The following is a 20,424-nucleotide window of genomic DNA, read 5'->3' as shown; positions in this document are numbered from 1 at the left end:
CATAATGAATTTTGTAACACCATATATTATCCAGTGATCTCAATTGTGGATTTCTCAACTCTTATAGCCTTTTTTCTGTAAACCAGATTCTCATTCAACAATGCAAGAAATTATAGTAATTTTACTGCAAACTATTGTATATTGTCTTTTACAGATGGAAACCGAAGGCTGGGATGATGATCTGAACTGGGAGGACAATACGTGGTAGAATAAACATATCCTAACCGAAGATTTTATTTAGATACTCACCCTTCCCCTATCCTAATATCTTTTGACCGCACCTTTAAGACCATTGCCAATCACTAGGCTTTTGTTCTGTGCAGTAAACATCCAGTGTAGCTGGCTGGAATAGAGAGTGGAATCTGAAGTACCCAGAGAGCAATGAGGAACTACCCAGCAACATCAGCTATTTGCTTGTTAGTGTTTACTGTAAGTTATTTTAGAGATGTTTACAAGTACCTGAAATGATTTATTTAGATATTGACTCTTGTGAAGATGTTTTATTTAAATATTATAATGGGAGGGGGGAAGAAAAATGTACTGACGATTTCTTTCTGGCCTATATTTCCATCTGTGGAAAGTTCTAATCAATTGATCCAATGGGGAAAAAAATTGTCCAGTTCTGATTTGTGTGAAGTAATGAGAATTACGATTTATTCTCGTGCATTTACATTTCATCATAAATATAGCCCAAAGCTGGGGCCCATCTCACTTGGCATGGGGAATAAAAGGAGAGAAATTCCCTGGAGGAGTTCATCTCATTCAGAAGTCAGATTCATTAGAGTTGGTGTGAAGACGAAGCCACTAATGCTTGATACCAAATTTGGAGGTCTGTGAAAAATCCATTGTCTTTCAAACAGCCTTAAACCAACTTGGAGCAAAATCTTGCGTTAGGAACTCTAAAAACCTTACTGAAAGTATTTGAAATGTACTTCCTGTAAAATGAGTGTTTTAAGTAGCAACGCAAGTAAAAGCTCATGGTACAGAAGGGAAATTCAAAAGTTGGAAGAAAAAGATCAATTTTCAAACCTGGTGTTGCAGCAGGGCCAAAACTTCCCCCAGCAAACATCAGTAACATAACACTGAAATCTTGTGGTAATGTGATCCACAGTCAAAATAATAAGTATAAAAGCACATGTCCTTCTGGGCATCAGAACACTGCCAGATAACCAGATAGCCAGATAAAATTTTAAAATGTTTACTACAGGCCCATTACATGCTCAAATGCCAAATAGAAAACCTAAATCAAGGGCTTGACCTATTTCCCACTTTTCATAATTGAGAAACATTGGAGATCTTAATTACACTTTGTTTTATAATTGCAGTTATTTAATTTTGTTGATTTACATTGAGCTAATAAATTGTTCTAAATGAAGATTTTTGGGTGCATTTTCTGAATATGGATGTTGAAAGGACAAATTGATCACTGAAGTTGAGGTTAAAAATTAGCTTTCCTGTGGAAATGCCTGCATATTGGAAAGATTTTTTTCAGCAGCTACACAAGCCTGCTTTTACAGAAGTTTGACCCAGCCACCTTCACTATATGATTGCTGGACTTTGGAATCTTGTACTTGGGCCTAAGAGATGGGCATTGAAGTATTCTGGTAATGGCGTCATAGCCAAATTTAATGAAATAAGGTAAAACATTGGTCTTTCATTTCCAGTATTGTGGTATAACTCTAGATTGTACTAGGTTGAAACTTCTTGAGAGGTGGATATCAAATGAATGTGAGTGGACTTAAACTGGAAACTGCTCCAATTTCAACAGTGATTATCTGATTATAGGCAAAAGGATGTTTGCTAGTAAGAAACTAAGTGATAATGACAGTTAAAGTATGGAGTGAAATGATCTGCCTCTATCATACTATGTACTTAAAAATTAGAATCATTCTATTCGTTAATGTCGGGTTGTAGACAAAATTCTGATTTCCAGAAAACCAAAGAGTGCTTTTACTATTCCTTTAATATGGGGAAATACTGAATAAAGGCCTTGCTTTGAGTTCAAGGAGTTAAAAAGGAGCATAAGACCAAAATGCATTTATTTTCATTATTTAAACAAAGCTTTAATATGCATTTCTACATGGACTCAAGTTATGAAAATAAACTAATCTTGAATTTATTTGCATTACTGAACTAAATGACCATCAAGTACTTAGTTTAGAACTGAACCACTGGAAAATTGAAAGCGAATATTGAGACCCTATTTCTGTTCATAAAAAACTACTGGGAAGGGTAACTGTAATCTTCTATTTTTCTTGGCCTTTTGTTTGAGATATTTGAATCAGTGACTACTTTACAACATTACTTTGGCCTGATTTGCACCAGAGGTTGTAGTTACAAAATACCATTTGACTTATTTAAATGTATGTTTGTGACCTAGATCATTAATGCCAAAGGTTGATCTAGTAAATTCAGTATATTGAATGTAACACATTAGTTAAGTAGGGCATTGTTTCCAGGGTGATCTGGTTCTTTAAATCTCTCTGAGCCTCAGCAATCTGCTGCTTTTATTCAGTACTGATCGCTTGCAAAACTAGAATTTCTCACATCAAAAGGTCTGAATTTATTTAATGTACTGAGGGACTGGACACAGTTAGTAATCAGGTTAAACGCATAAGTAATTTGCATGTATTTGGAGGGGTACTGATCCTTCTCTTGCAATATACCAAATTAGACTAATTTCAGTTTAAAGTCAACTGATTCTTTTTAATTCTAGGAAGTTGAGCCCCAGGCTGAAACTGCTGTTATAAAAGGTGATTTTGTAAAATTTAATATGTTCAAATGTATATTTTTTGTACAATTAAAGATCCTTTTATATAAAAATAGTTACTCTTAACAGTTTAAACATTGATAGTTTTGTACTTCATTATAACAATAAGAATATTCAACACTTTTCATTTTTAAATTTCTTTAAATGGTTTTTACCCAAGGTGAGAATATAAAGAGAAATAGTGCACCCTCTTAACTCCTCACTAATTGACCTGAAACAGAAGAATACACTGTGAGAAGCAATGGCTGTGACCCTTAGAGGTATTAGTGCCTGTGGATATAGCTTATAACCTTCTGATTAAGATGTTAAAACACTCACTTGGGTAATTGAGTGCAACTGTGATTCATGATCCAGCTTATCTATTCCCTTTGTAGTTGAGAGATCATCTTGAGAACCACACTGGGAAAAGATTAAACTATTGTCCAATACTTACCAACTTAAGACAAGTATGACCATAAAACAGGAGTTTTGCTGTATGATTTTTTTTCCCTTCAAATTACTGTTGTAGAAAGACAAATCAAAAAAAATCTTGTTACAATAAACAAGTTTATTAGTATTATGGGTATGCTGCAAATTATTCCTCCACTTAATTTTTATGCAATTACAACCCCATAGGATTTGCACAGTATTGTGCTCTTTCAAAGCTGGTTAAAAAACAAGTTAACTTGTATTAGGAGAATTGGCCAGGACCATACATTCCTCCTATGGTTGGAGGTATGTTGCAATTTATTCAAATTTTCATAGAGGTTCTTGCCTGCTATTCAAAGCATTGATCATTTCTTGCAAGGCTTTTAAACGGACTGTTACCCACTCTGGTGGTACTTGCCGTTTTAACAAAGTCTGCAATATTGTAAAAGCATTCTCTGCTGTTTGCAAGGCTGTCTCGAACTGCTCCTCCTCACATGGTTCCTGTCGGGCACGCTTGGCAGATGGCTGAAAAAGTTTTAAAGAAAGGCTTTAGATTTGTGCAACAATTGAATAGCTGACAGTTCTCTCTGCTTTGACAGAATGGGAATGAACCTTTTGAGCACCGAACTGTGTATGCTTGCTCTTTGTTAGCAGTAGTGTATGTTGTGGTTGCCACTTCATATACATGATTAACTCTACTACCTTTTGATGGATTTTTGTCTAGGCACTTGTTTCTGCCACCCTCAATCTACCTATGGCATAGGGTCAGGAACTACCATTCCCTAGCACTAATGCTGATTAGTCACAGATAGAGCCACTATTAATGAAGTATATACAAACTGACAATTTCAGGTGCTTTGTAGTTCCAAACAGCACCAATTTCATTAAGAGCAGCAAAAGCAGTTGTAATTTACAAATAGAAATGGATCAAGGTACTTACTCCAAAAGCCCATTTGCAAATCCTTCTGGAAATGTGCAAGTGAACTTGGAGGACAAAAAGAAATAGATTCATCTGTGAACATTTCATTGTCTTTAAGTCTACATTCAGCTACTTGAACATGGTCTTAACGCAAAACAGCAGCTAGCCTCGGCTAGAATCAACGTGGTCAAATAAGAGGAGGAAACTTGGATAGGAAAACATTTAGGTCAATTAAAATTTGAAACTATACCTGCACTAAAGTAGGGTCATTCATGGCACACGGGCTTTGGCTTAGGCTACTGAAATGTGCCTCGAGAACAGTATTTTCTTGTTTCATCCTCTCCATTTGTAATTCCTTGCACTCAACTGTAGTGATTACCTGCAGGCGAAAACCACATTATTACTGGAGTGTCCTTTTTAGGACCAGGAATTTTTTTGGTTTCTACAAAGAGCTGATGATGTAAAATACCAGCCAATTGACTTTTGGGTAATTAACCTATCTGGTTTGGTCTTGCATCTTGTCCTCATTTTTGTGTAAATGAATTAAAACTGGATCATCACCTAATAATTCTCTATGAAATGAAAAGTACAACCTTGCAACCCTGGCCAGAAACATTGCCTTCCAAGTTGGAAGGCAATAGGGTTCAAACTATCCAAACAGAAGATTTCTAGTCAGTTTCATTATTTTTCTTGTGCATTCTTTCAGATTGTTTTCCAAAGTTCCATATAGACTTTGTGTTATGACTGCCACGTGTTGAAATGATTACTAGCATGTTGCTTTATTTAAAGTATGAACTTGTTGGCTGGCTATAAAGTTTGTATTTAAAAGAACCTTGGTAACCTATTAAACAAGGATTGGGAGATCACTAATCTAAATTGAAGCAAAGTTTGCTTTTGCTTACAGCATAGCCTGTTGTGTGATCCTAAATTCCAGAGAAGTTGCTGTAAAATATTGCTATTTTTATAATAAAATCAGGTACAATTTTAGTTATCATTCGGCAGTGAATAAACTCAGAACAGTTCTGGCAGCTCAAAATTAGGCACCAGCAGCAGAATGGATACCACTATCTGAACCTCAATTTGGCATATCCCTCAGGCAAGCTTGACAGTCAAGCTAGGGGATCAACCCTGGTTCACTGGGGAGTACAGAAACGCACGTCAAAAGTGACATCAAACATATTAATTAACTGGATTGTGGTGAATCCGACCAATCCAGGCAACTTGTCATATTACTGGGCAACTGCCATTGTTGTAACTGCACTGGAACAGCTTGGCTGGAGGTGCAGCTCGTTCTGGAGCACAAGTATGACAGCCAGGCTGCTATTATATCCTGTGCTCTCAGCTGATTGAGATCAGGAAAGAAACTGGGTATCCTGCAGCAATTGACTCACCTCCTGACACCCAAGGCCTTTCTATCTTCTATAGCCACAAACCAGGAGCACCTTAAAATATTCATGCTTGCCAGGATGAGTGCAGCTCCAAAAAAAACTCTCAATAAGCTAAACTCCATTCTGGACAAAGTAGTCCACTTGACTGGCACTCCTTCTATTACCCTAAAAATTAATTCCCTCTACCAACAGCACACCATGGCTGCAATGTGTACCATTTGCAAAATGCAGTGTAGTTACTTGCCCAGGCTATTCGAAGAATACTTCCCAAACCTATGACTTCTACTAAGGAGGACAAGGAGAGTGGGTGCACAAGAACACTACAGTCTGCAGGTTTCCCTCCAGGTCACATTCCATCCTGAATTACAAATGTACTGCTGGGTCTAAGTCTTAGAACTCTTTACCCAATAGTATTGCATATGTACCTTCACCAGAAAGACTGCAGTGGTTTAAAGGTGGCTTAGTATCATTTTCAAGTGCAACTCTGGATGGGCAATAAATGCTGGCTTTGCCAGTGATGCCTAAATAAAAACACCTAATTTTAAAACCCATTTAAACTATTGCATCTACAAATAAAGTAGTCTTATAATGAAGCAACTTTAAAATTAAGAAACAAGGCCATTTTCTCTGCCATCAACTCTAATTTGTTGTACCTTGTTCAAGAAGTCTACAACTTTGCTCTTTATATTGCCCGACTCCAGACTCTGTGGGACCACTCCCTCATGGCAGGTCTCCTGAAAGAAAGGCTTGTTACTCATTCTTCACCTCCGCTAAAGGTTTAAAAATACGACAAAATATTACAAAATAAACCATACATTTGTTTATATTTATCTGATTTACAATTAGGTGATAAATTCTAAAAGAATCAGTTCTGTGGATGGACTGGGAGTTTAATTTTGCTAAGCAATGGGGACCTCTTTGGTCCAAATCTTAAGTTCAAATCTTAGGTTCAAATCTTAGGTTAACTTTTCAATTTAATTCATGGCACATTGGAAATAATTAAATTTGAAGATCTTTATTCATATTGATACAAGATGGATGATGGGATTGGTTCAGATTCTAAATTCTAATTGGCCAAGCACTGCCCATTTTAGAAATAAATTAATAAATTACATTATTGACCTTTTATGATTTATAAAATGACTAGGCTACCAGATCATGGTAGAATAAATTCAATAACAGGTGGTTTTCCCATCTATTCAACCAAAAATTTGTTCAACCTGGTCAAAGATAGAAGGTAAACAATGGTATGGATAAGCAATCATTTGATACTATCCCTCTAATACAAACTGAAATAATGAAGTGTATTATATACTAAATAACTTTCCAAATTACCTTGTCAAGCTGCACGACTATATTGAATATTAATTATATAAATCTCAATTGTCACCTCAGCAAACTGTGTAAATCCTTGCAGTGCATGCTGAAGAATTAGCCAGGACTGGTCAGCCAGAAGGAAAGCAAAGAGACAAGGTAGCTTTGGAAGGACCACACCCTGCAATGGAAATGAAGCCTGTTCTGAGATCTTACATATTTAACATCTGAACATAATTAAAAGGACTTTTCCTGGAGAAAGCTGGTTTATTCAATTAAATACTCATCTTTCACCTCAAATCTAGACTGACACTACAACTCCCACTATGCTTAATGATCTTAATTGACTATGGAGAACTCTGGGTGCTTACTGAGGTTGCAAAATATGCCAGATACAAGTATTTCGCTCCGTGCGTAATAGCAATCCTAGATTCCTGTCAGAACGCGACAATGCAAGTTTATGTAAATTCAGTCTATAGACAGGACCTCAAAATCTGCCATTTGAAGCCAAGATGACGCTTGTGGACTGCTCGGCTTCACGTGACAATCTGAACAGCAAGAGGTGGAGGATGGATGGACCCGTATGGCTACAGAAGTGTGGCTGTAGGAATAGTGAAGGCAGTGAACACAAGGACTGGGCCACATGGTGCACAACCTGGCACAAAAGTACAGTATTTGTCCTGGGTTTCACCTGAGGTCGATTCTGGATGCAGTTGTCTTAGGAGTACCTGAGGTTCAAACTGGGCACAAGAACTGTTATCTATTTTGTGATAATTATATTTTTCATCCTGTGGAATCAAAAATGGCATTAAAAGTTGCAAAGTAAATGAAATTTAAACTATGGTTTATTAAGATAGTCTGGATCTTAATTTTTTCTTTGTAAAGTATGGTAGAAGTGAAAGTACCTGAACATCTGGTGATATGACAGTCTTTCCCAGGGATCCCAAAAAGTCCAATGCAGCAAGACGAACATGATCAGGAGGATTTAAGGGTAGAAGGAAACTGAGAAACAATACCACCTATTGCACAAATAAGATTAATCAGTACATTAAGGAAATCATGCAGCAGGTTTTGCTATTTGGATCAGGAAACCAAAGAATCCAATCTGCTTATGACTAATTGCTGCATCCATTTCTCATTATTCACTAAATCATTTCCTATTATGCATCATTCTGTACATTAAAGGAGAGCTTATGGAATGCTGTGGGTTTACCGTCATCAGCATTTTTATTCAGCTAGCTAATTAGAAATTTGAAAATTTTACATACACATCCACCATCTTGACCTCAGAACTGGCTTCAGGTTCTCTGTCATTATCACAAAAAAGGGTAATGACCAAATAAACAACTACCAATGCTCAACTTTACCATCATCACCCTACATCCACAGAAAAAAACTACGCTCTTCATTTGACACCAAGTATCCACTTGCCAACTAACCAAAATGTTGGTTAGGCTGCACTTTGGAGTATTGTGCTTAAGTTCTGGTCACCACATTATAGGAAAGATGTGATTAAGCTAGAGAGGGTGCAGAAAAGATTCACAAGGATGTTGCTGGCGTTGGAGAGCTCGAGTTATAAAGAGAGAATGTTTAAGATGGGTCTATTTACTCTGGAGCAAAGGATGCTGAGGGGTGACATGATGGAGGGATATATAGCCAGATAGATAGATAGCCAGTGTCTGTTTCCCATGGTAATGGCATCTAAAACTATAGGGCATAAGTTTGAAGTGAGAGGAGGTTTAAATAGGATCTAAGGGGTAAATTTTTCACACAAAGAGTAGTTGGTATCTGGAATGAGCTGCCAGAGGTGGTGGTGGAGGCAGGAACAATAAGAACATTTCAGAGGCATTTGGACAAGTACTTGAAAGTGCAAGGCATAGAGGGATGTGGAATTAGTATAGAGAGGGATTAGTATAGAGAGACATGATGGTCGGCATAAACAGTGTGGGCTATGTTTCTATGCTATAGAACTCCATGACACCTCTTCTGACAGCTTATTCCAAATAACCACCACCCTTCTGACAGCTTATTCCAAAAAAACACCACTTAGATCTCCTTTAAATTTCTCCCCTCTCACCTTAAACCTGTGCTCTCAGAGCCCTGGGAAAGGTTATCTATCCTACATACACCCCTCATAATTTTATAAACCTCTATGAGGTCATCTCTCAGCCTCCTACGTTCCAGTGAGAATAAACCCAGCCTATCCAATCTCTCTTTATAACTACAACAGCAGCACCATTGTGATTCTAACATGGGTTCTTGTGTGACTTCACCAGCCACATCCTGCCAGTTTCAGTACTTGCCCTTTGTCCATAGTCTATCTCCTGTTGCTCAGACAATTTCCAATCAGCCCAACAAACTGCATCAAATCCAATTATCTGAAGTCTTGAAACTCAATCCCTCAAGTGACTATCAAAAACAGTCAGGAAGTCTATGTAAACAACATCTATAGACATTCCCCTGTATCTTTTCAAAATTTTAGGCATAAAATTCAAATGCGTGTTAGCTGCCCCTGAACAAATGTGTTCAATCACTCTATCCATAATTATAGGCAGCGTTTCTTCCTTCTATCTTCCCAGATCACTAACCTTATTTTAATTAGATAATCTTGACTCTTCTCCAACCACTACACACGAAAGTATCACCTTTAATACAATAAAACATCACCAGTGAGTTCACAGATGCAAGAAGTAAAGTGGATCCTTAGTCAGAGAAGGGTACATTTAGAGGAGTAATCAAAAGTTGATCAAATGGAGGGTCTTAAAGAATCTTAATAGAAAGAGATGGCTGCCAAAAAGATAAGTGAAACATGCATAAGAAACTGGAATCAAAGGAAGTGAAAGTTCAAGGTAGGAATTAAAGCTTCAGAAGTGTTCACAAGGATAATAAACGTTCCAAAATTTCCACTATCCCTATCCTCAGGAACAGACCCATCACCCTTCAAAACCCTTTATTGCACTATAAAATAAAATTATATTCAACACTTCCCATTATTGAGAATCAATTCAGCTCCCACCTTTCCAAAGTTCTGAAGCACATCAATTTTTCATAAATGTCCTCCAATACAAGCATATTGTGACCAAAGCTTAAAAACTGAGTTTCTATAACACTAATGAAAGTGACATCCTACGTGACTGAAACCATGATTTAGTTTCGCCTGTTATCGTCCTCAACCTTTCCACCACATCAATACTGTGCATGTCTTCCAAAAAAGATATTTGGTTCTTGCAAACATTCTGCATATTCAGGCTTGCTGAACATACTTCACAGCCACATTTGATCCATTTCAAGGCTCTTTCCCAATATCATCTGTATTAACCCAAAGATGTTCCATCAGTCACCAAAACCCTAACCAACATTCTTAACAATTTATGGCTAGACTTCTCAAGATCATTCCTACCTAATATGTCAAAGAAAGCTACATCAATAAAAATTCTGTGGCTCACATTGAAACCACATTGAGAACCACATAGCGATCACCAAAGAATTTATCAGACTTAGTTTCCTGTGTCCCATGAATCAAATTAAAGTACCTTTGCTTCTCTTCAAATTCATTCTGACCAATTTCCATGTTTTTCTGCAGCTTTCTATAGCAGCATGTAGTCAGTTCTAAATTTCTATGAATGAAAATAAGTTAACCAATAACCAGCATTACCTGAGCAATCAATGTAGCACCTACAACACGAATCAGGCTTGCAACGAGAGAGAGGAGCAAGGCAATTGTCTGCTGAACACAGCGCTGGCTCAACACCTGTATGAACAACAGAAAAAACTATTCAAATGGAAATAAATTATTAAACATTATATATTAACAGGAAATAGTGAACAAATTGTGCTGGCTATCAGCTATTTGTAACTTAGCAGGGCTTGAGCACATGCACGGTCAAAAACAAAAGTCTAAGATTAAGATTGGATGTGGCATATCTGATGGTCTGCTCCTTTTCTGGATTCTCTATAAAGTGGTGAAGTGACTCTGACCCTTACTTTATGCCAGGGAGGGTAACCCCCATTTGGATTGCATCATTGAAGCGTGGAAAAAAGTGCTTTACCTGGTTATTTTAATGTTTCTAATTACTTGATCGTATTTCAATGTGTTTCATTAAATTTAATTAAAAGTGTTTCAATCTATTTTAATATTTTTAAATGTCCAGACTTACAGACATTGAAAAACTATTAAAATAGTTACTTCTCACAAAACGGTGCCCACTCTACCTCGACAGGTATTTGTCTTGTGGGGAGTGTGGGAGTCCTGGCATGGTTCTGACTAGGGAGATACTACAGGTTCTACTGTATATTCGGGAGCGGCCGGTAGTGCATTTTCAGAAGCATCAATGGGACAAACAGCAAGCATTGGAGCAGAAGTTCATCTGGAAAATACATTGTGAAATGGAGCAGGCATACATTTCACTGAAAAGTTCTAGATAAAATTTGAACTACAGGAGGCATATCCGTTCATGTTTCGCCTATTCTAGTTATTAAAAAAAAACAAATGCTTGCATTTAGGTATTACTTGTGGCATTTTCAAAGCTTTAATGGTGCAAGTATATATGCAGCCAACATGATTATAGCATTAAGGCAGTCTAACTAAATCACAGGTAGGCTGTATTATGGATCAGAGGGGTAGAATTCTACAGCTGATCACAGCACTTGGCTGTCGTTGTCGTTTCTATGCTGTCCTGATCACGTAATTGAAATAATAGTGTTGCACACATAATAGCAACGCTTATAGGATAGAATCTCAGATACATTTTGTTTATTCTGCTCACCTGTTCCACAGTGAGGAATGCCCACATCTGGCAGAGAGTTTCTGTGATTGCCAGCTGCAACTCTGTAGTCAAGCCTTCCCCTTTAGCGTGACACACAGCCAACATAGCAGCGAGGGCAACATTCTAATAAAAACAAAAATGCCTGTGACGTATGAATTATACAACACTCAATCAAAGCTGATCTTTTAATTAAATAGTTACTGTCATAGAATCAAATAGCACCGAAACAGGCCCCTTAACCCACTGTAGCCATGCCAACCATTAAACACCCATCCCATATTTCCATCAACTCTTCCCTGCCCCTGAGTCTACTGCCGCCCTCTTCAATAGAGGTGATTTACAGTAGCGAATTAATAGGACCTGAAAGACTTTGGCATGTCAGAATAAATCAGAGTACTTGGGGAAAACACATGGGGTCACAGGGAGAAACTCCGCACAGACATGATTGAACATGGGTGTCTAGAGATTTGAGGCAGCAATGCTAACTGCTGTGCTGACCCTCGAAACATTATTTAGCATGGTTTTAATTAATTAGTTTTAAACACCAAGAATCAAATCCAGTGATGCGATTAAAGAAACAAATCAGAAGCATCATAGGAAACAAGAACAGGAAAGTAGGGTGGTGGTGGATTGTTCTATAACATTGGACTTAAGTTGGGATATTCAAAAATTTGTCTCAAATGATAATTTTAACTGAACTTCTTTCGGCTGTCTACTGTAATCCCTCTCTGTTTAGTGACCCATAATGGAGAATTAGCAAAAGAACTTTGCCCCACAATTGCTGACCCCTTCCCTTAGTCCACACCATTCTCTTTAGTGTGGTCTGGGACACAGTTTTTGACCAGGAGGTTGGTTTTCACCACATAAATATGGCAAACTGAAGTGTAAAAGCCATAGTAACTCAATTAGCCGGCTGCACTCAAAGAAAGGATTTGACAGCTGGTGGCCTTAACACATCCTGAATAATTTTGAACATTTGAGAAAAAAGTTAAAAAAAATTGTAGTTAAAAGTTAAAACAAAGTTTTAAACTAATCAAATCAAAGACTCTATGTACCATTCTCACAGCAGTCCATTTCTCCCAGGGTAAAAATGGGATCACTGGTGAGTAAACACAATCAAACTTGGGACGCTAAAGGAGATGGTGTGGCACAAAATTGATGCTGTCAGGAGAACATGTGATGGTACGGGTAGGCTGCTTGGAGAGCATTCCAATGTGTTCTTTCATCTTTCTTTTGCCAAAACAAAATCATATGATCTATGAAAAGGGATGACCCAAAGAGTGTCCTTGATACCAAATAATGAAATCTGTTCTCTCTTCATAGACTTCTGAAGAAATTGGATATTACATCTTACCACTTGTTCCAGTTCGCCCAAGGAGCGTTTGCTATTTTGCCATCTCTTGCATTGGTCAATTGCTGTCCTGGTAATATCAGAAGTAACAGATTTTTGAAGCTCAGGAGTCAGAGCTTTAATACTAACTTGACGCCATAGCAATAAGTTGCTTGCTTCCTTGGGAGAAAATCTTTTCACAAATATAACCTGTAGGCAGTGAAAGGAATATGATAACTCAAAATGAAAATGCATTTCCACTACAACCAATACGTTTCTTTCTGAAAATCCTCACAGGCGTTACCAAGTGTTGCAAATGATAGTCATAAGATATTAAGCCTCCATCACAGACTAGAAATTTACTTTGAACTTTTCAAATTTAAGAGATGAGAAATAACATTGAAAAACATGGCAGTTTGCATGTCACATTTTGACAAAAAAATCCCTTTTTCTTGTCACTTTCTCCTCTATGTGTTGTACATTATATTTCTACAAATCCATTTGTTCTCCATTATAACTACTACTCATGGCAGAGTTTCTAGGGTGTTACCCAAAGGAACATTTAACTATAACAAGCATCACAGTCAAGCAATATGCACACACTTACAAGATTGTATCAGGCAGAGACAGAAAAAGTACTTCCTCTGGTGGAGGAGTCCAGAACAAGACAACATAATCTTAAAATCAGAGTTGGGTCATTTATGAGTAAAATCAAGCAGCACTTTTTCCTCTCAACAATTAGTGGAGATGTGGAACTAAATCTCTTAAAAAAAAATATTGTGGATACTGGGCAATTAAAATTTTGAGAGCCAAGACCAGTAGTTCTTTGTCAGGTGAGCATACAAAAACATAGGGAAGAAAGGTCTGTATGCAGAGTTGACCAAAAGTAGGTTTGAGGAATTGCATTTGAGGAATTGCGTGAACTACTCCTGATGGAAGCAATTCCAATGATATGCCCATTGGAAAGAGGAAGAAGTGTGCATTTATGTAGCACGTTTTATATGTCCTGAACATCTCCAAGCACTTCACAACCTTTACAATTCATATGTCAATCACTCTCCTTGGAAAATGGCAACTAACATGAACACAACAGTGAGTTAATGAGATAATAACAGGTTTACATTAGGTTAGTTTAAGAATAAATTGGTTTATTATTATTATTCCACATGTACCAAGGTACAGTGAAAAACTTTGTTCATACAGATTATTTCTTTACAACAGTGCATTGAGATAGTACAAGGGAAAACAAGAACAGAATGCAGAATAAAGTGTTACAGTTACAGAGAAAGTACAGTGCAGGTAAACAATAGGGTGCAAGGCATAACAAGGTGGATTGTGAGGTCAAGAGTCCATCTTATTGTACTAGGGGACCATTCAATAGTCTTGTTAGCAGGATAGTTCAATAGTGGGATAGAAGCTGTCCTTGAGCTTGGTAGTGCGTACTTTCAGGCTTTTGTATCTTCTGCCTGATAGGAGGGGGTAAGAAGAGAGAATGTCTGGGGTAGGTGGGGTTTTTGATTATGTTGGCTGCTTTCCTGAGGCAGCTAGATGTGCTGAGCTGTGTCCACAACTCTCTGCAGTTTCTTGCGGTCATGGGCAGAGCAGTTGACATACCAAGCCATGATGCATCCAGACAAGATGCTTTCTGTGGTGCATCGATAAAAATTGGTGAGGGTCGAAGGGTACATGCCAAATTTCTTTAGCTTCCTGAGGAAGTAGATGCGCTGATGCACTTTCTTGGCTGTAGCATCTACATGGTTGGACCAGGACAGGCTATTGGTGTTGGTCACTCCTCAGAGCTTGAAGCTCTCAACCCTCTCGACCTCAGCACAGTTGATGTAAACAGGAGCATGTGCATTGCCCCCACCTGCCTGAAGTCAACGACTAGCTCATTCGTTTTGCTGACATTGAGGGAAAGGTTGTTGTCATGACATCATGTCACTAGGCTCTCTATCTCCTTCCTGTACTCCCACAACAGTGGTGTCATCTGCAAACTTGCAGATGGAGTTAGAGCAGAATCTGGCCATGCAGTCGTGAATGTATAGTAAAGTAGGGGGGCTGAGAACACAGCCTTGCGGGGCACCAGTGTTGAGGAAAATCGTGGTGGGGGTGTTGCAGCCTATCCTTACTGATTGCAGTCTGTTGGTCAGGAAGTCAAGGATCCAGTTGTAAAGGGAGGTGTTGAGTTCCAGGTCTAGAAGTTTGGAGACGAGTTAGAAGGACTCTTTGTTCCTCTTTAAATAGTGCTAATCAGCCTTAAATGTCTACTTTAGAAAGCATACACAGGCTTACTTAACATCTCATCGAATAGACAAAACTTCCAATAATACAACACTCTGTACTGCATTGGACAAATCTACAATGACCCAAAGATGACTAAGTTCATAAATGAAGCCATGTACCTCAGTGTATTTTGATTTGGCCATGTTCCAGGGGTTTCATATTGGTATCATTAGACAGAAAACTAACTACAATTACTCATCCATTAATACCTTTGATCGCAATAGCTCTTGCAGATGCAAGTGCCATGGAAAGCAAATGTAAATTGGGTCAATGTTTGCTGAGCACCTCTATTCAGTCTAGTAAGGGAATCCTGAGCTTCCAGTTGCCTGTCACTTTAATTCACCACCCCACTCTGATCACTGTGCCTTTTGTCTCCTACATTGTTCAAAAGATGCCCAATGCAAACTCAAGGAATAGGACCTCAACTTCTCTCTGGGTACACTGAAACCTTCAGGATGTTATACTGAACTTAACACCTTTTGGTAACCATTGTTTTTCTTTCCTTCTCTCCACAGATGTAACTGTACCTGTTAGTTTCAATTATTTCTTTTTCCTTTTCTGTCTCCAACTGCTGCTTTGTTTTAAAGTAACTGTTACTTGACAACTTTCATCCACACCCTAACACAGCCATTTTCTCTGGTGACACGAGAGACTGCAGATGCCGGAAACTCTTCACCTCTCCCTCTCTCTGCACCATAACATGCTTGTTTTCCCACTTTTCCAGTGCAGATGAAGAGTCCTTGATGTCAACTCTGTTTCTATCCCTACTGATTTGCTTGAACTGCTGAATGCCTCCAACATTCTCTGTTTTTGTTAGAGCATCATAGCTACTGCCTGTGTATATTCCAGGTCACTTCTATTATTCAGATGGTGATGATTCAAACTTGGATTGCTGTATGAATGATATGATGATGCAGGTGCCAAAGTTATTGTTCGCTGTCCAAATGGCAGTGCTGATGAAATTAATGATATCCTTCGCATTTGACAACATGACTAGTTTTAAGAAAGGGTGTCCCTTCTTTGACTGCATTTCTTGATGAATGCTACATAACCAATCGATCTGCCCAAGGTAACCAATACTGACATAAATATCAAAAACATTCCGTGCATTGGTGACTTCAGCCACAGTAGAGTCACAACACCCTGTGCTGGATTAAACCAATGGTCCAGTCTCGAGTTATGGCACACACACCAAGACAAAGTCAAATGTGTCCAGGATCTGAACCTGCATCACTGAAGAGCTCTTCCAAAGCTTCATTAATGAAGTGCAGTTTCCTGAGATGGCAATGTGAAAGATTTCAAATATCACTGGGTCTATATTTTGCTGTATGGGTAATGGTACAATAGTCTCAGTCACTTCTGGTACTGGGTAATTAAACTGGCTTTCCTTCAAGTCTCCTTTTACTACTCTTTTAAAACTGGTCTTACCCAAACTGGATTTCTTATTATGAGGCCAACTGTGCAGCTCTCATTTATTATCTTAGTGAGCTCTCCTTTATTATCTTAGTGACTGTCTTCCACTACAGCACATTCCAAAAGATACTGAAGAATGTAAAAGCAGAACAAAAAGAATACTTTTTCATGACCACAACCTCAAGATGTGGCCAGATGTCCCCAGAAATAATCTCAGCAGAGACTTCAACCAAATTCTTCCAGTTTGATGACCAGGTAAAATTTTAAGTAATGGAAAATGGAGGATAGAAAGGCAGCTAATAACACTGCATCCTTATTCTCTCGTTTACAAATACTTGCCACTCAGGGGATATGTACAGTTTCTTTCTAGTGCAAAATCCAACAGATCTCTTGCTGGACTGTTTCCAAATTAGAATCCTGGCAAGTGCTAAAACTGTTACAAATTTTCAGCAGGACATTCATATTCTCTCTGCAGTTAACAATTTCAGGTTCAGCTTACTAACAGTATTGCAATTTTTTTTTGCATACACAAGATGCCACCAATAAAAATACATAAACTTAGTAATGCTGCAGTGCTGGAACCATGAAATACATACAAGGATTTCGAGTGGTCAGTCAGATTCATCTTTTAAGTATTAATCAGACTCTGCTAGGACCTTTACTTGATATTAAAAGCAATACCTTCTCTTTTAATAATTACCTCATTTTGAGTCAAGTATTGGATCGCTATACTTAGTTTGATAGCTGTTCAAAGCTCATATTCATTTCTTAGTCTAAAGTGCCACTGAAATAAATGAAGATTATCACTTTTGCCCAGACTGCTCAAATCCTGGAGTTTAGTGTTTATACAACACCATCTGAAAGACTAACCTGATGCTCTGCTGCCATAAGGAAAAGCAAACGGCGCAAGAGTAAAGATAAGTGGGACAGCTGGTAACAATCTCCACAACAAGACTTCACCTGGAAATTAAGATACAATATAAGTAAATCAAAAAATGTAGTAAACCAGAATAAGATTCTTCAAAAGTGATACAATTTATTTCCTGTTTTCAATACCAATCATTACTTGGCTGAACCCTCAATCTAAAACATAAATAGCAATCCAACATTGATTAATGAAAGCTATTAAAACTTAAGAGCAGTCTCAAGCTCCTTCCTAGTGGGTGTGGGTCCACAGCATAAGTATTCCTGAGAGTGTGAATAAGTCTTTAATCATAGATGAGATCATCAAGCAATTCCATACAAAGAAACCAGGTAGCATGGATTTCAAAGGCAATGATGCTGATCAAAAGGTGGACATGGATGAGAAGAAATATGGAGTGGTTATTTCCTCACAGGGCTGATCAGTATAAAAGATCAAAATCTATTTTGTTTGCCTCCTGATAATTGCATGAATCAACAATAATGTTGTTGGCTAATTGGAATTGGTTTATTATTGTCACTTGTACCGAGGTACAGAGAAAAACTTGTCTCACATACTGTTCGTACAGATCAATTCATTACACAGTGCATCGAGTTAGTACGAGGTAAAACAATACAGAATGCAGAATAAAGTGTCACAGCTACAGAGAAAGTGCAGAGCAGGTAGATGATAGGGTACAAAGTCATAACGGGGTAGATTGAAGTCAAGAGTCCATCTTATCGTACTAGGGAACTGTTCAGTAGCAGGATACCAGGCTCAAGGACAGCAAGATAGAAGCTGTCCTTGAGCCTGGTGGTATGTGCTTTCAGGCTTTTGTATCTTCTGCCAGAGGGGAGAAGAGACAATGTCCGGGGTGGGTGGGTTCTTTGATTATGTTGGCTGCTTTACCGAGGCAGAGAGAAGTATAGATGGAGGGGAAGCTTGTTTCCGGTGATGTGCTGAGCTGTGCCCACAACTCTCTACAGTTTCTTGTGGTCACAGGCAGAGCAATTGCCATACCAAGCCGTGATGCATCCAGATAGGATGCTTTCTATGGTGCCTCGATAAAAGTTGGTGAGTGTCTTTAGCCTCCTGATGAAGTAGAGGCACTGGTGAGGTTTCTTGGCTGTGGCATCTACGTGGTTGGAAAAGGACAGGCTATTGGTGATGTTCACTCCTAGGAGCTTGAAGCTCTCAACCCTCTCAACCTCAGCACCATTGATGTAAACAGGAGCATGTGTACTGACCCCCATTCCTGAAGTCAATGACCAGCTCATTTGTTTTGCTGACATTGAGGGCAAGGTTGCTGTCATGACATCATGCCACTAGGCTCTCTACCTTGTTCCTGTACTCCGACTCATCACTATTTGAGATCCAGCCCACTACGGTGGTGTCATCTACAAACTTATAGATGGAGTTAGAGCGGAATCTGGCCAGGCAGTCATAAGTGTATAGGTGGTAGAGAAGGGGGCTGAGGATGCAGCCTTGTGGGGCACCAGTGTTGAGAATAATCGTGCTGGAGGTGTTGCTGCCTATCCTTATTGATTGCGGTCTGTTGGTTAGGAAGTCAAGGATCCAGTTGCAAAGGGAGGTGTTAAGTCCCAGGTCTCAGAGTTTGGTGATGAGTCTGCTTGGAATCATAGTATTGAATGCAGAGCTGTAGTCAATAAACAATAGTCTAACGTAGGTTCTTTACTGTCCAGATGATCCAGAGATGAGTGTAGGGCCAGGGAAATGGCATCCGCTGTAGACCCATTTCGGCAGAAAACAAATTTAATTGGGTTGAGGTTTTCTGGGAGGCTGGAGTTAATGCGTGCCATGACCAGCCTCTTGAAGCACTTCATGATGGTGGATGTCAGAGCCACTGGGCGGTAGTCATTAAGGCATGTTACCTTGTTTTTCTTAGGTACTGGGATGATAGTGGTCAGATTGAAGCAGGGAGAGGTTAAAAATGTCTGAAGATACCCCTGTCAGCGGATCTGCACAGGACCTGAGGACACAGCTGAGGACACCATCAGGGCCAGATGCTTTCCACGGATTCACTGTCCGGAAGACTGCACTTACGTGCTCGACGGTGACTCTGGGTTCAGCTGCATTGGAGGCTGTCAGGGTGGATGGTGATAGACCAATCCCCCTCTGTTCAAAACCTGCATAGAATGCGTTAAGCTCATTGGGAAGGGATGCACTGTTGTTGGCGATGCTGCCCAACTTCGTTTTGTTGCAATTGCTGTAATTGTTGCAAACAACTATAATTAATCTGCAACAGACTCATGAGGTAAAGCCCATCAGGGCTGGAAAACAATTACTATGAAGGTCACCGTATTGCTAAGAAAATGGTGTTTTCAATTTGTATGTCTGAAATCACCCAAATATTGAATCCCAAAATATTTGTTTCTGAAAGAAATCTATCTCAGTTGTGATTTAATATAACTAACATTTTGCATTTGCACAGTTTTTCTGGGAAATTTGTTCAAAAGATTTACCAAATGCTCACAGAGTTGTCCTACAAATTTGTATTAGATCTTGTAGAGTAAATGGCAGTATGACCTAGTTGAGCCAAATGGTTTGATACTAAATTGTAACGCATGTGTTTTTAGGAAAATCTCTTGAGAAACAGTTGTGACTTGACAAATTCAACAAATGAAGGCTTTCTAGAAGTAGTGCAAATGAAAATCTGTCAACATTTCAGCCCATGGTCAGTAAATTACAAGTCTGTAAAATGGATTTATTTTGTTGAAACAAAGAATGTCCTTCAATGCAACTAACAAGTGTATAAAAGCCAAATATCGCAGATGCTAGAAATCTGAAAAAGAAAAGTGACAAAGAAAAATGCTGAAAATACTCAGCAGGTCAGGCAACATCAGAAGAGACAGAAATATGCATCATAAGAATAAAATAAATTAAGAGGAATGAGATGCAGAAAAAGGAAGAA

General features: G+C 38.6%; 2 protein-coding genes across 7 annotated transcripts in view; one reads left to right on the top strand and one right to left on the bottom strand.

Moving 5' to 3' along the window:
- The window catches only part of scyl3 (SCY1-like, kinase-like 3), a 33,810-nt gene extending 31,053 nt beyond the window's left edge, over positions 1 to 2,757 (top strand). For 5 of the 6 annotated variants that reach the window (XM_052011186.1, XM_052011183.1, XM_052011182.1 and 2 more), the window contains exon 13: positions 155 to 2,019. In XM_052011186.1, the coding sequence (XP_051867146.1) occupies positions 155 to 208 (54 nt within the window). In that variant the 3' untranslated portion in view covers positions 209 to 2,019. Of the gene's footprint in view, positions 1 to 154; positions 2,020 to 2,716 lie in introns of those variants that run through there. The other variant, XR_007955963.1, reaches the window with a different exon arrangement.
- A 572-nt stretch (positions 2,758 to 3,329) lies between these two features.
- The window catches only part of firrm (FIGNL1 interacting regulator of recombination and mitosis), a 46,575-nt gene continuing 29,480 nt past the window's right edge, over positions 3,330 to 20,424 (bottom strand). Inside the window, exons 16-24 of the mRNA XM_052011180.1 lie at positions 17,462 to 17,551; positions 12,920 to 13,105; positions 11,566 to 11,688; positions 10,455 to 10,550; positions 7,705 to 7,818; positions 6,876 to 6,980; positions 6,139 to 6,219; positions 4,348 to 4,476; positions 3,330 to 3,703 (exon numbers count right to left, since the gene is read on the bottom strand). Of these exons, the coding sequence (XP_051867140.1) occupies positions 3,509 to 3,703; positions 4,348 to 4,476; positions 6,139 to 6,219; positions 6,876 to 6,980; positions 7,705 to 7,818; positions 10,455 to 10,550; positions 11,566 to 11,688; positions 12,920 to 13,105; positions 17,462 to 17,551 (1,119 nt within the window). The 3' untranslated portion in view covers positions 3,330 to 3,508. The remainder of the gene's footprint in view (positions 3,704 to 4,347; positions 4,477 to 6,138; positions 6,220 to 6,875; positions 6,981 to 7,704; positions 7,819 to 10,454; positions 10,551 to 11,565; positions 11,689 to 12,919; positions 13,106 to 17,461; positions 17,552 to 20,424) is intronic.

The sequence above is a fragment of the Pristis pectinata genome, chromosome 3, assembly GCF_009764475.1.
Source record: "Pristis pectinata isolate sPriPec2 chromosome 3, sPriPec2.1.pri, whole genome shotgun sequence".
Lineage (NCBI taxonomy): Eukaryota > Metazoa > Chordata > Chondrichthyes > Rhinopristiformes > Pristidae > Pristis > Pristis pectinata.
The sequence above is the reverse complement of the archived record's forward strand: the minus strand, read 5'-3'. Positions and strand labels throughout refer to the sequence as shown.